This window comes from Kwoniella mangroviensis, chromosome 2 (genome assembly GCF_000507465.2).
Source record: "Kwoniella mangroviensis CBS 8507 chromosome 2, whole genome shotgun sequence".
NCBI lineage: Eukaryota > Fungi > Basidiomycota > Tremellomycetes > Tremellales > Cryptococcaceae > Kwoniella > Kwoniella mangrovensis.
The window spans coordinates 514,439-529,502 of NC_088828.1; the positions used below are offsets into that span (position 1 = coordinate 514,439).

At 45.3% G+C, this 15,064-nt stretch overlaps 4 protein-coding genes across 4 annotated transcripts; 1 reads left to right on the top strand and 3 right to left on the bottom strand.

Moving 5' to 3' along the window:
• Positions 1-962: 962 nt before the first annotated feature.
• On the bottom strand, positions 963-2,902 carry I203_107050 (uncharacterized protein; the record flags this gene model as incomplete). Its single annotated transcript, XM_065518124.1, has 11 exons — positions 963-1,100; positions 1,164-1,274; positions 1,361-1,469; positions 1,540-1,785; positions 1,868-2,105; positions 2,176-2,197; positions 2,267-2,334; positions 2,413-2,426; positions 2,510-2,545; positions 2,612-2,789; positions 2,875-2,902. The coding sequence occupies 11 exons, from the start codon at positions 2,900-2,902 to the stop codon at positions 963-965; spliced, it is 1,188 nt and encodes a 395-aa protein (XP_065372854.1).
• An 893-nt stretch (positions 2,903-3,795) lies between these two features.
• Positions 3,796-4,442, top strand: I203_107051 (uncharacterized protein; the record flags this gene model as incomplete). The annotated part of the gene is made up of 3 exons (XM_019145136.1): positions 3,796-3,888; positions 3,962-4,042; positions 4,122-4,442. 3 exons carry the CDS (start codon positions 3,796-3,798, stop codon positions 4,440-4,442), a joined length of 495 nt encoding a protein of 164 aa, XP_019004955.1.
• Positions 4,443-4,770: 328 nt separating this feature from the next.
• Positions 4,771-10,508, bottom strand: I203_107052 (uncharacterized protein; the record flags this gene model as incomplete). The annotated part of the gene is made up of 8 exons (XM_019145137.1): positions 4,771-5,001; positions 5,075-5,274; positions 5,344-5,422; positions 5,496-5,643; positions 5,718-5,748; positions 5,842-8,434; positions 8,493-9,485; positions 9,546-10,508. 8 exons carry the CDS (start codon positions 10,506-10,508, stop codon positions 4,771-4,773), a joined length of 5,238 nt encoding a protein of 1,745 aa, XP_019004956.1.
• Positions 10,509-12,207: 1,699 nt separating this feature from the next.
• Positions 12,208-14,953, bottom strand: I203_107053 (uncharacterized protein; the record flags this gene model as incomplete). The annotated part of the gene is made up of 11 exons (XM_019145138.1): positions 12,208-12,255; positions 12,329-12,354; positions 12,512-12,571; positions 12,662-13,145; positions 13,214-13,604; positions 13,704-14,112; positions 14,179-14,257; positions 14,327-14,435; positions 14,541-14,647; positions 14,716-14,803; positions 14,877-14,953. The coding sequence occupies 11 exons, from the start codon at positions 14,951-14,953 to the stop codon at positions 12,208-12,210; spliced, it is 1,878 nt and encodes a 625-aa protein (XP_019004957.1).
• Positions 14,954-15,064: the final 111 nt, after the last annotated feature.

Below are 15,064 nucleotides of genomic sequence, written 5' to 3' on the forward strand. Positions count from 1 at the left end.
AAGTGCAATTGCAGTCTACCAGAAATCTTCTATTACCCGTTCACGTAACTTTGCATCATCCCCCTCAACCCCCTAAAAATCGGTTATCGGAGATGAGATGACATAGGTCCAAGGAACCCATGGGTCATATTCCTCCCTTGCTTCCCTTAAATACAGATACAGGCTTTGGCTGAACAACGGCAGCTATGGAATGTTTCATTCCATATTTAGATCAGGTTCAAAATACGTGTCCCCCCCAATTCTTCCGAAGGGTTTAGAAACCAACCCTGAAATATTGATATCCACACGGCAAGATGAGAAACTTTTTATCTCCCGTCAGGTCTAATTAACCTCTTTACAACCCCAGAAATATGCTGAGGCGCGTATATGCTTGCTATCAAACGGATGTTCAGAAAATGACAGGTGTATTGAATCGATCATGCGTGTCATCGAGACTGAAGCAATCTTCCTGATTCCCATGTCCTGTTTCATCCTGCTGAGGAAAAGTATCAACACCAAGAAAGACCAATGCTGTGCTATCTATTACGAGGGCGTTGTTTTATCTCAACCACTCACACTTCAGCGCTCGGAACGATACCCTGAATGAAGGAATGCACTTGTCATGACTCCGCTTCTTTTCGCCGCGGTGAAAACGACCGTCGTGTGTTACCCTTATAAGCCACACCCTAATGTCATTTCAAGTGGTATCGCATTGTCCTTTCATGCTCATGAACCTCACGCTGCTGCGTCCCGAACCGCAAAGACGACATACTGTGTCCAATCTCTTGTTATCGTGGCGGTTTCTATGCCACTTTACAATTTGCATCCATATCACCAACGCTACATGACTTAATCTCACGAAGGGTGGATGAACTTGCAAATCCAAATGAACCAATCTCACAAAACAATCATTTTCAGGGTAAAGACCCATCTTGAAACACAAAATAATTCATACCAGCGCCCTTCCATCCTGGCAGTCTCAATTACAACGCATAGACGAATCGAGGGTTTTTGATATCCGTCAAATCCTGCCAGTCACTCAAGAGTTGATCTTCCGATTCCAACTGAGTCTTGAGGCGTTCGTACTCTGTTGCTTTCTTGGCGTTCAAATACCGAAGGTACTAACGTCATATCCGAGCGTTAACAAGGACGCCTCAAAAATCAGAAAGTACAGTGCTACTTACAAGCCAGAAGAGACCCATCAAGACTAAAGCAGCGGAATAACAGACTAACATCGCGACGACTCCGCCTACGTACAATGGCGCTTGTTTGGTCAAGAATGTTTGAGGGCCGATCTATCAACATATTGATCAGTATGAACATGATAGTACGACTCGACACGGGATTCGATATCATCCTTGTGATCAGAGATACAACTCACAATGTTACCAACGCAATACCCGATATAGCTCATAGCGTACACAGTGAGTTTCTTAGTATACCCACCGGTATTGGCGTACATCGATCCCATCATGACAATGTACGGGCCCCTGGAAAGCAATAACTTGTCAACGCAGGCCATGCCGAGGAGATCCCATACACAGCAGCAATAGTACTCACCAGTACATGTAACACAAGTAGAGATAAAGAAGAGCTACCGAGTTTCTTTGCAATTTGTACAAGAGGAAAGTGCCGATCAATGGGAGAATACAAGAACCCATCGCACTGAGATGTCGTTTTCCCGTTTTAGTGGCGACCCAACCCCAGAAGAAGGAAGATAACCAAGAGACGAGACCTGTTGGGATACCCAAAAGAAGAGTTGTCTGTGTTGTGAAACCAAGTGATTTAACTACAATAGAGTTGAATCTGTGCCGTTCACAAATCATGATAATCAGCATGAAACTTCGATATCGACGATTGGACACTTTGGGAATTCTGGTGAACTCACCCTACTAGACCACCATTCGGTACGTTGAGTGAGATATTGATGAGGAAATAGAACCACGTTTTGGGATCTAAGAACGCTTCGATAAATTGATCTCTCTTGAAAGTCTTATTTTCGATACCCGTATGATTATCTTGCATTCGTCTAGTAGCGACCACTCTCTGTCTCAAAGATAACCATCTAGCCTTAGTTGGATTTGCAGGTAAGAAACCCCACAGAAGGAATGACCATCCCAGTGTGGCTGCGCCGACGATCAGGAAGAGTAATTGCCATCGTTCAACACCCTGGCCCTTGTAATTCCATGCAGCCACCGCGAAAATCCCGTTGAAGAGGCTATGTACGGACAAACATGTCAGCTGAAAGGTAGCGGATCGGATAAGACGAGGGAACAGGTTTACTCACGAGGATACGGTGGAAAAGATAAAGGCTGTTCGAATAGGTTGCTCGTCTCGGGTTCACCACATCGATACCTAAGTCGAGAACGGAAGATCAGCTAGGATCACCTTTCTTTGTAGGGTGAATCAGTTGATGGATGGGTGAGTACTTACGATCAGACCCAAACCTGCGAAAATGACTGATTCAAATACACCCAAGAGAATCCTTACGACCATGACTTGAGCTTAATTCTTACAAGCTGGAAGACACAAGGTGATGATCCCCCAGATAGTAACATTGGCAGAACTGCATCATTCGCACAAAGATTAGTCACTCGCCTTCCTTGATACCTGAAAAGGTGAACAGACTCACATATAGATATGTGGTGGTAATCTCTGCATCAACATGAGCGAGGGGATGATAGCAGCGATAGCCCCAAAGTAAATCGCTGATGATGTAAGTGAATATTGCTGGCCTACTAGATGTGTATCTTCTCGGAAACCCATCACTGCCGCAGTTGCCAAAGAGACTTTATCGACTGATCCCAACACTACATTTCATTTCTCCTGGATCAGCACACTTATAATGATCGTACAGTACGATACCATATCATGCAAAAATCATGGAAAACTCACTCACTGCCACACCAAGAAGAGGTACCATGATCCAATCGACTTTCAACAGTAACTTCTTCTTCTCTACTTCGCCTAATGGCGCAAGCAATTCTTCCGCATCAGGTCGATTGGCCACTCTATAGTTTATATCAAGCATGATATTTCGATCGATGATCAGCTACAAATCGTGATAGGTACAGTACTGCCACACGAATGCCAAAACTGCGACTTACTCGGCGAGAAATTTAGCCGCCTCATCATCCTTTTCCGCATCGACATGCTGATCATCATGCTCATTCACTTCTTGTTCAGGTCCTTAGAAGGTAGATACGCTTTCTCGTCGTCTTGCATCTTGTCGTGTTGTTGCAAAGCTGTAGATGATCGCAGAGAGGGAACAGCAGTACAGTTGATCATTACCCCACAAAGTCAGGGGTTGGGTTTTATATCTTACGAGACGTTGTGTTCACCCGTATTCGCATCAAAATTAGAGATAAGAAACCCGCGGGATGACAACATCACAAATGCATACTTGTACTCTACGAGCCTCGTAGGTGTATCCCAGCAGGCAAGGTGACGGCTCTGCCGGAGGTTTACTTCAGTTTGACCGCGGATTTGTATATTAATTTGGATCTTGAATGAGATAAGATAGGTCACGAGACATCTATAAAGAAAATTGCTTGCCCTCGGTCTACTTCTCTACCTCTGTTCAAGACCTGACATCGTATTGGATGATACGAGTAGATGAGAAGGGCATTCTACCTGGGGCCACATGCATGTATCGAACACGATACTCTGTGCTGACTGCTATGCGAAGAGCTGGCACAATTCTATGCAAATCTTTCTTCTCAGTTTCGGTTCACCAGTTGTCTTGTCGACTTGTTTGCTTGCATTCAAATGTTATTCTGTTCATCACAGTACTCAGAGCTGAATCAGTGATCCAACATGACCACCGCACCACCAACTACCATCTCCCGTCCAGAGGTATCCGAACCAAATGCGCCAGAATTCGACATTGTAGCCAAGAAAGCGAAAGACGTGAGCGAACTTGATCCGTCTACGTGTCAGATCACGACTGACTGACAGCGTATGTTTCAAAATCATGTTGTAGTCTTTCGGATATATCAATTTCACAGTGTTACAATGGATTGACTCTAAACATGCTCTTAAGAGAATATACTCCACTCATCCTGTACGTGATAAAATAGTTTTCTCGTATCAGTTGACGTGACAAGGTCTGCCCTGATGTATTTGTTTTGCAACGATGATAGGAAGATTATCCAGTAGGAGGCGAAAAGATTATGACTCGTGGTGCACCCTGGCCTACAACAGTTATCAAAGCCAGACAGCCCTACGCTTCATGGAATATTGAAGAGCTCCGATCGACCTATGTGGACGCCCCTTGGCTCATAGCATTAGGTATACACCAGACGGTCTGCGTACCGATATTTGATGAGGCGGGAAATACAGTCGGAGCTTTGAATTTCTCAGGAGGGGAAGATCAGTATGATAAAGAGATATTAAAGGAAATGGAGAAGGTCGCTGAGAATGAAGGGACCGAGGCTTTCAGAACATACATCGCTACTGTTTAGGGATTTATTCATCATCAAGAACAACGGCAGAAAGGCTTTGGTAACAGGAAGACGATCGTGAGCCTTGGTAATTATTGTATGCCAATTCTCAAAGAGTGCGAGCACAATGGTATCTTTATAAGATATACAGCAAACGAATAATGCATAAAAGGCGTCATTAACCCTAGACTCAAACTAGTAGATCGTAAAAGTATGTATGTCATGTAAATCGAGAATGGAAAAACGAAATATTGGAACAACATAAATGTATTCTTAAATTTTACAGTTGATTATGACAATCGGCGTACTTGTAAGAAATGTGAATTACATGTTGACTTGTTTATGCGACTCAAGCTTGTACCCTCTTAGCGCCTCTTTTAGCAACCGCTTTGCCAATCTTACTATCTTTGAAAGTCCAATTAGGATCTTTATCCAATATGAACGGATGTTGAAGTAAATCTTTTGCCATGGGCCTATCTCGAGGATCAGTCGCAAGACATTGAATGTTCATGAAATCCAAAGCGATATCCGACAAGTGGATGTCAGACGGTAAAGGTGGTCGAGCCCGTTTATTAAATAGCTGTATCCCAATAAATGAATATACTAGCATCAGCAACAAAGATTCTGGCTCTTCAAATAACAGCTCGACCTACTTCGAACATCGCCGCGACCTGCTCCATATCACCCCATGGTCTCTTGCCAGACCACATTTCCAATACGACACATCCCAAACTCCATATATCAACTTTACCAGAGTATGTTCGTTCAGAGAATGAATGGATCACTTCGGGTGCCATCCAAAATACCGATCCTTTCATATTCGTAGCTTGACCGAAAGAGTCGTAGGCGTCGGCTATGATTCGTATTCAAACGTCAGCATGTCACGACAAGGCAATATCAATAGGGGGATGCGATCACTCACAGGTCTGCTTGGAAATACCGAAATCTGATATTTTACAAATACCCTGAGCGTCTACCAGGATGTTATCTCCTTTCAAATCCTATCAGATCATCTCAACGATTAGCGTCTGCGCTGCAAAGCAAGCCCTATGTTGTTGTGGATGGGTAACTCACCCGATGCCAGATATTCTTAGAATGGAGATAAGCGAGACCCTCTAGTATCTGCTCAGTGAAAAATCTGACCAATTGAGGTTCGAACCTAGCTTGGTTGGGTGTACGGTAGATCGAGGCGATAGTGCCTCCAGGAACGTATTCGAGGAAGCTAGGGTTGGCAGGGATTTATCAGCTGTCGTCTCTTTCAGATGATACTATCAATTAAAGTTCAGCTGTACTCACATCGATAGGTATTCTTCACTCGTTTCGTATCCTACATCGCAAAGTTCGAAGCGATCAGTTTTCGTAAATCAAATCCCACAATAGCATGATAACAGAAGCTAGCTATTATAGACCGTATACTCACCAAGATAAGCCACTATATTCTTATGTTCCAGATCCTTCAGCAACTCAATTTCATCCCTTAACGCCTTGACCATTCCCATTTGTCTCTTATCGTTCCTATCAGTCTCCGAAACAGGCAATTCAACCTGCTTCACAGCCATCATATCACCCGTCGTGACATTCAACGCGATATAAACCCGTCCGTAAGATCCTTTACCTATTAATTCACCTTTGACCCAATTCACCGTGTTAGCTCCGGTGCCAGCTGGTGATTCAGGTATAGGGGTGTTTATTTGACCGAGAGCAATCTTGGATGGCGTAACTTCAACTAATTTGTGATCCCACATTTTAGAAGATCTCCTTTCAACTTTGACATTTTGTTTTTGCACTTGATCATCTTCATCTTTATCATTGTTATTGATGACATTGTTATTGCTGTTATTGTTGATACTGTTGGGATCATCCTGAATTGATTTCTTACTACCGCCTCCAAAGATACTAGATAAATCACGAGATTGTCTCTGCAATGTCCGTCTCTTATGATCCGCCACGACCCTGATGGATCTTCTATTCTCTAGCTTGTTGAATTTACTCCTCACCATCCCGCTGAACCCACCTGATCCCGAAGGAGGCCGAGCAGGCTCGGGAACAGGAGTCACTTTGGAAGGTGCTTGTGATTGTAGATTCTCTAATATCGAGGGCGAGTCTCCTGCAGGAGTGGTAGGCGTAGATCCAGGACCCTGTACGATAGGTTGGTCCAAGTCGATCTTGGGGAAGACCCTATCGAGATTCTCGTACAATTGCTCAGGTTCAGGTCGGAAGTTCCATTGATTCGGATCTTTAGGTCTAGCAAATGATTTACCCCTCCTAACTCCCGATCCGGATATCGATCCTTCTCCCGTACCTTCCGATTCCGTTGCGCTATCGGAAGGTGTGGTAGCCGATACGATCTCATCTGACAGACTAAGTGCAGCAGTGTTGACGATAAGATTGGGTTTAGATGGTGAAGGTCTCACAGCATCTGATCGGCTAAGGGTAGGAGGAGTGCTTTGAGGTTTAGGCGCGGTGATCCACAGGGTAGCTTCATCTTCATCATTAGCGATCGGGCGAGCTGTACCATCTCCACCACCTGATTGAGAAGCAGCCTGAATCATATCTCTAATATGACCCTCCCAAACACCAGCTCGAGCAGTATCGTTCGAATCCGTATCTTCATTTCTACTAGGTCGAACAGTGGCGTCTGAGCTAACGGTACCGGCAACAGAAAGAGTATCTGTATCACTGCGTTTATACCGATTCGCCGTGAGCCAGGCGGATTCAGGAGAATTGCTGGGATGATTATATGGAAGTTGGGATTCCCTATCATCACTATATACCGTACTCTCGCTGACTCGACGAGGTGTATCAATGATAGGTGTAGTAGGTCGATGAGTCATTGAAGCAGAACCACTCCTCGGTCTTTCCCAGATATTTGGTGAAGTTGGTGCGGTAAATCCGGAATGACAAGTTCCCGTTCCCGCATTTCGAGCAGTGATCGGCGGACTAAAGTCGTCGTAATATGTCGAGGGTCGACGGCCCATAGCGGTCTGAGGGGAAGTCGGTGGTGGTGGTGATCTATCATAATGTACGGTGTTAGGTCGAGATGCAGAGACAGGAGGTTCCTGATCATCCCAACTTGGTCCACGGGCGGCTCTCGGCATCGTATTGAACCCTTGTCTGTTCTGCCAAGTGGTCGAGGTGGCACTGCTAGGGTGAGGAGATGGGAAGGGGATAGTACCTGTATCACCAACAGATATCTGTAATGGTGGTTGTACCCTCCCTGTGCCTGAGTGTATGGGATCCGGATATCTTCCATCGTGCACCCGATCGGTGGATGTGCTTCGGTATGCATGGCCAGGTGGTTGAATGTTTCGACGTTCGGCATAACCTCCCGGTTGAGGAGTCATAGCTGAGCGAGCGGGTAGGTTTGCGTATGGAGGACGGAAAGCTCCCGATTGCTGAGAGAAGGGTCGTAGATTATCCATCGATCGGACATTTTGAACTGTCGGTGGTGCTGAAAGGTGATCTCCACCCGTTTCCCTACCATACGGCAGGGGCAGTCGTTGCCGATTATCACCTCGCGGTGGTAGCGAAGGGGCCTGAAGAGCGGGGGTCGATCGACCAGTAACCTGTTGCAATCTCGGATCATTCAGTCTATCCTGAGCATGGGAAGCTTCTTGAAAGCCTGGCACCGGGAATCCACTGGGTCGTCGAGGAGGTGCGTTGGAAGGATAAGACATCTCAGGCGAATACTGGGTCTGAGGAGATTGGTAAAGAGGTTGATTCGTCGTACTACCTTGTCGGTGCGGAACAGGTCCAGAGGTCTGACGAGGACCTGACATTCTTGATCCAGGCCGTTCATCCGGCAGTGGGACATGAAACGTCGCAGATTCGTCCAAGGGTCTACCCATCTGAGCTCGACTCCTGAAATATTCTTGTCTCGCTCTTCGATCCTCATTGAATGTATGAAACCGATTTTCCCTCTCTTCCCTATGTTCAGCTTCCCATGCCGCTCGAGCAGCTTCAACTGATTGTCGTTGTTCTTCTTCGCGCCGCTGTTCAGCTTCAACCTCGCGCTACAGGTGATCAAGTCAGCAAGAGACACAAATAGAATATGTAGCTTCGATAACTCACAGCTCTTGCTTCGTCCTCTGCTATCTGAGCTTCCTGCCTCTGCCTGTTCTCCTCTTCCATCCGCACCATCATCTCCCATATGTCCTTTTCCTCTTGCTGTTGCTTCCTGGCTAATTCCTCATCCTGCTGTAATTGATATTTCCTCCTTTGCTCTTCCCGGCGCTGCGCTTCCATTTCTTCTTGTTGGAACTGCATTATCAGTGCTCTTGTCTCAGGATCCATATCACTATCGATGTTTAAGCCGAGTCCTGCATTGGTCGGACGACTGGGTCCTGCTTCACTGTTATCTCCAAAGGGGTTCTGGTGGCTTCGTTGACTTGACGAGCGGGATATGGGAGTAGGCGTGAGATGGCGTATCTGAGGTTTAGGGAAAGCTTCCGCGACAGAGGGCGAAGCTGGATGATTGAGATCATGATAGCGACTTGATGGCGATGAAAGTGAAGAAGCCTCGCGAGGCTGAGATGGGACAGCGAATGTAGGAGGTGGAGTTGGAAGAGCAGGTGAGGAAGCTGTTATCGGTGATCTTGAACTACCGCTTGATCTGACTGCAGCTTTTCGACTTCTTTTCCCGCTGAATTCTTCCGCTTCGGGCCCTAGATCACTCCAATCACTCGCACTGAGATTGCTCCTATCGACTATCTCACCACTCGCACTACTAAGACTACCTTCTTTGGAATGACGAGAAGACGGGCGGTTGAGCAAAGCATGGGAGAGATCAGTGGTGATTGGAGAGATCCCTGCTCGACGATTATCTGCTGCTGAGCGATAGGGTGTATAGTCGCCTTGGGCAACTACGGGTGGGATGACAGATGCTGCGGACGATGTTGGAACGTTGGTTTGCTTGACCAAGAATTTCAAAGTGGCCCTTGAATCCCCTTGAGATTGACAGAGATGGAGTAGGGCGGCAGGTAAGATGGGAACGTCATCTGCTGGTTCCCCTATTTCGGTGCGGTACATAGACAAAGTGGGATGTTCTTCATCACGTATGCGTAGCTGCGAGAACAAGATTAGCTTGTTCATCTATCTGTATACGATAATCAAAGTATGCCTCACCTTTGAGAAAACCTTTTCCCTAATCCCCTCGGCTGTATGTATACCAGTGATATCCACCAAATGAAACGCTTCATTATCCGTTGTCACCTGTAATCTGACCTGATGGGTATGTGTTGATCCTGATCTATCCCTAGTCGACATTCCTACACTCATCATACTTCCTCCAGTCTCACTTCCCGCCGTGGGACTAAGCGCATCTTCAGGGCTAGAAACGCGATTCGGCGTGAAGTGCTGGTGTACAGTCGAAGGCAGCGCATGATGTAACGCTACAGCTGATGGAGAACGATTCTGAGGGGATTGAGAGGTGATAGGAGGAGAAGGCAAGGGAGGTAGAGGAGGTAATGCTCTTGAAGGTGAATGTTGTTGAGGTACTGCGGATCCAGAAGAATTTGTCCTAGGATCTTGTGACGGTCTGACGGGCTGATCGGTGACTGGAGTGGTGAATGCTCTGCGTAAGTGTCGTTCAGGTTGTGGGGGTGGTTGAGGAGGTACAGGCGATATCTCTGGTCGATGCCCACTGACGTTGGCATTGAGAGTAGTTTTCGTTGGAGGCTTAGCGGTCGGAGTAGGTATGGAAGGTTGAAGGTTCGGACTAGGAAATGAAGAGATCGTAGGCAAAGGTGATGACTGAGGTGCAGGTATAGAAGGTAAATGTCCCTTTATCGATAACGTTGGTGAGTTAGGTATAGGTTGAGTTTGTATTGGAATAGCATTTCTACTACTACTTGAATTAGAGGTTATACTAACTGGGGACACCGCTGAAGTGTTGGCCGTGGGTGATTTCTGAGATTGATTACTTGATCTTGGAGGTGAATCTTCATCATCTGAATTATCAGGATTAGCAACGTATAAACCAGGTATCACACCTCCCCTCTTCCTAGCCCCTAAAGGTCTACGCGGTGGACCAGGTGTAGAAGGTCCAGCTTGAGTTGTTATATGTAGTGATGGATGTGGGTTCGTCATATCGGTGAGATGAACCTCATCTAATCCAATGTATCCTCATGAGTCTTTCTATTATTTGAATGATCGGGAAGCCGAAGTGGTTGTATCCTACGATGACCTGTTTGGGCCTGGGAATGGTTGAGAAAGTTGAAGGATGAAACCGACGAAAACGGAGGTTCCCCTGTCTTACGATGATACCATGTAGTGTTGGTGAGTATGCATGGGAATGTGGTTGATGCAGGTAGGATTGATTGTCGATGATTGTGTGTGAAATCAAGTACAAAGGTAAGGTGATTGATGATGAGATAGTATGAACATGAAGATGTGGTGGTGAAAATGGTCAGTTCAAGCGTCACGATTAGGCGAAGACGTCAAGCGCAAGGCAAAGATAACCCAAAGGTGACTGAAAAATGCAAAACACACGCCGAAATGTCACTCACCTGGACTTGACTTGATTCTACACTTGTACACTTCACCTGACATTCACACCAAAGCCATCACCTGTTCAAACCTGATCTCGACTTGTATACGGTTATGTTAGCTTGAGGTGTTGCGATCCAATCCAATTGGAAGGGTAGGATCGGTGCCAAATGATTTTTAGGGGATATCAGGATGTTAGGATGACAATGGGAGAATAAGAGTGTAAAGTTGAAAGGGAAACAAAGAATAAAGATCTTTTGATGTTTGATCTTTATTCGATGGAATGGCTCTTGTTCTATATTCACCGATTGTTGGCCTTTGCAGTTGCTCAATAGAGCAGTTCCCTTGGATGTTTGATGGATGCTACGAGTAATGATGTGTTATGGATCTTGATGGGTATGTTTCCATTCCCCGAAGAGAGTAAATGTGATCGGGTTTTCCGGAACGAAACCTCTCTTATCTCTACAACTGTCTCATCTTGCAATGGAAAAGTGGATCTTGATGATAACAATGATGTGATCACTGAAGCAAAGAGCGATAGTGATACTTTTACGGATGATCAGAAGGCGACATGAAGAAGAAGGGAGACAGATGTCCGATCAAGGAAATCTCTAACTACTATATACTGAAGCCGTACATGCAATCCTCATAATCTGATCTTTCAACCATCTCAGTTCATCTCTCCTACCGAGCCTCAACCTGGACAAGCGAGTGGACCAAGAGTCAGATCAAGAGAGGAAAATTTTCCCCATGACACGTCATCCAGATGGAATGTTTGATCATCATTACCACGTACATCACATCCCTCTCTGACTGCACGACCTGAGATTCAAAGGAAGGCATCACTCTCGCTTATGCTTCGTTTAACCCTCTCTGTACGACGACTACCCGACGTCCATGCAAGAGGATGAGGGTGACTGCCCGCTCGAAATTCTCTTGAGACGAACATGGGACAGCGGTCACGCGGCTTTGTGAGAGATAAACACATGTGCTTATGATTATGATTATGATTTGACCCCATCCCATTCCATCCCATTCCCGTCAAGAGTCGTCGTATCGTGCCGTATCGTACCGTGTTAGCGTTACTCACCAGTCTTATAAAGAGAGAACAGAAACATGTATACATGAGAATCAAATCATATTCCGAGATATATCATTAACAAGCTTAAAAACAATCTTCACCATTCACTTTTTCTCTCTCTTCACATCTTTCCCTTCCTTCGCCATGCCCACCGTACCCATCCTTTACTTTACCGCTCACATCGTAGCCCTTTCTCTTCGATCGATGCCCATCAACGGGTTATTGAGATAACGAAGCGGACCACAAAGCTCCCACGAACGTAAGGATCTAATCATACGGACGCAAACAAAGTTCCATCAGCAAAAATCATTACTATCTTTGAAGTCTGTCGTTAACTCACAAGTCTTGGTCTAACATCGACGATATCTAAAAGAGAGAAAAAAGAACAAAGTTAGTCTTCAATTCCTGATGATGACGCAATAACGAGAGAAAAGGCCAATCGAACCCGACAAGACATCGAATGTTACTGGTAGTGCGTTGACCCGGTCAAGTGCCAAGAGAAAGCAAGAAAACAGATACCGACCTTCTGGAACGAGGAAGATCAAAGCTCCCATCTTTCGCGCGATTGAGATGGCTAGTTTAGCTGGAGACAAGCATATTATGCATCAGTACTCAAGTATAATATCTCATACTTGTTTATCCCTTGTATTATGAAATGTGAATATCAACTCACCATTCATCCTCTTCTCCTCTTCATCCCTTCCATCAGTAACCAAACTATAATCAACTATACCAGGTTTAACTCCATTCAACAAATCCAGGAAGAAGATTGCATTAGATAACGAAGGATCTTTGAATGATCTCATCGTCGAAGTTTTCCCTCCCTTTTTCACAGTTTCATTCGCCCATTTGACCATATCCTGATCGGTCACTCCCTTTCCATTCTTCGATATACTTGCTAAAGTTTGATTGATTGATAATCTCATTAATTGCCATACCAATCCTAAAACCAAAGTTCGAGTCCCATCGACAATATCCGATCCTTGGATTCCGACGATATGCATCCCGTTGGATTTAGCCAAGTCCACAGCGTAATTTGTATTTTCAACAGCTTTGAATCGAGATAATTCTTGACCTTCTTTAGGTTTTGAGACTCGTCGCCAGATAACTGAACCGGGTATCACCTTGTCGAAACCTTGTAAGAGCACATTGCCGTCCTATTCAAAGACAAGTAACGGGATCAGTAATGAGCCTGAGAGATTGGAATGACACCATGACTGCCCACCTTGAGATCCTCAAACAAGTTATATACACCCGGATCTACATCCAACGAGTTCAGCCAAAGCGTGAACACTCTCGCCTCCCTCTCTCCTTCCGCATCGAAGTCTTCCACAGGTGGAGGAGCCTCAGTCTCTTCCAGAGGAGCCAAGCCAGGCCAAGTATTGAACAAATTGGCAACGAAAGCCAAGTTCAATTTGGGATTCCCAGATACGAGCGAGTTGGCAGTTAAGAATCTTCTACATCCGATCTTATCGGCGTTTTGTAGTACTTCTTCTGCTCTCTGGTGTAAGTCTCGAGTCTGTAAGGGTGATCTGGAACATTCATCGGGTTTGAGCTGGTTGAGAAGGACAGTATAGTTCTCTCCGTCTGATACATCTCTTGAGAAGTTCTCGACCCTACATTTACCAGATTTATCAGTATGAGAAATATAAGCAAGTTTTCATATGTGAGGTCTGTAGTACTGATGAAGTAGTTCCGTTCAGGATGAAACTCACCGTCGTCCCCAATTAGCAGCCTTCAAATGATAGTTGAACCATCTCAATAAGATCTGATCAGGTGGTAATCTCAAGAACTCCTCCATGGTCTCACCATCATCCAATAATCTATATAACTCAGGGTGGATCTTGATGTCAATCTTGGATAATAAACCTCTTCTTATCACTTGCCAGATCAATCCCAAGATCAGATGTTCTCTTCCTTCGGATATATCTTCAGGTCCAATGTTGACCACCGAACATCCAATACCTTTAGCAGAGGTAATGACGATATTGTTGTTTTCTGTAATTTGGAATGCATTGAGAGCTCTTGGTTTACCACCTTTACCACCGGACGGTTTGTTCAAAACTCGTTCGTCGATTGTTTCGGGGACGGAGTCGTTGATGAGTTTACAAAGTATCAGACCGTCTATATAATGTAATCAGCTGATCTTGTCACTCGTAGGCGGGTCATACGGTAGATGAGATAGCTCACCTTTGACTTCGTCGAACAACTGCATGGTTTCTGTTGGAATAGGTAAAAGATGTCCTATATCCTTGTCTCCGGCAAGAACCTAAGATAGCCCACTTAGTCAGCTACAAGGAACCACGTAGGGACTCTCTGAATAATGTGATCGACTCACCCCATTGATATGATCCGTGAATGACCGCCTCTCATCTTCGTTAATAGTGTGCGAAGCGTTCGTACCGGCTGTACCCTTGACTGAGATTCTTCCTTTGCTCGTCTCGAGGCTGGATGTGAGTTGAATTTGTTCACAAATTAGCATAGGGATTCGCGAACGTTGTCTACTTCAGAGCTTTGTGATTGATGATAAAATACATGCTTAGTCCACTTACACAGGTGCATTCTTCGCTTGCCTCAACAATGAATGTAACTGAACCCAATCTTCCAATTCTACTCTTCCTGAAGAATCGATACTGACATGTTTGAGAGTTTCTCGAGCCTACACCCAGCTAGTATATCAGCAAAGGGATCCAACGGGAATTGGAAATGGTGTACGGACCAACTTACCGAATCATAATCCGCTTCTCCACTGGACTGTAATGCCGAGATCACAGTTGCCTTATCTACACTACCTTTATCATCCACATCGATTTGACTATACAGCCAAAGTCAGCTACAGCTACCTCCGTAGTTGATGGGACAAAGTTCAGTTGTTGGACTTGGCTCACTTGAATTTGCTGATCAGTTCGAATATCTCATCTTGTTTCAGGTCGGGATATTTCTTTCCTAACTTTATCGCTTGCATCTTGGAGTGTAGATCAGGCGTTAGATTATGTGCTTGGCGTAGGTGCTTTGTGAAGAGGTCTGAGAGGTGATGGCTGGAGATGTATAAGTAGTCACTTGATCCGAGTAATGC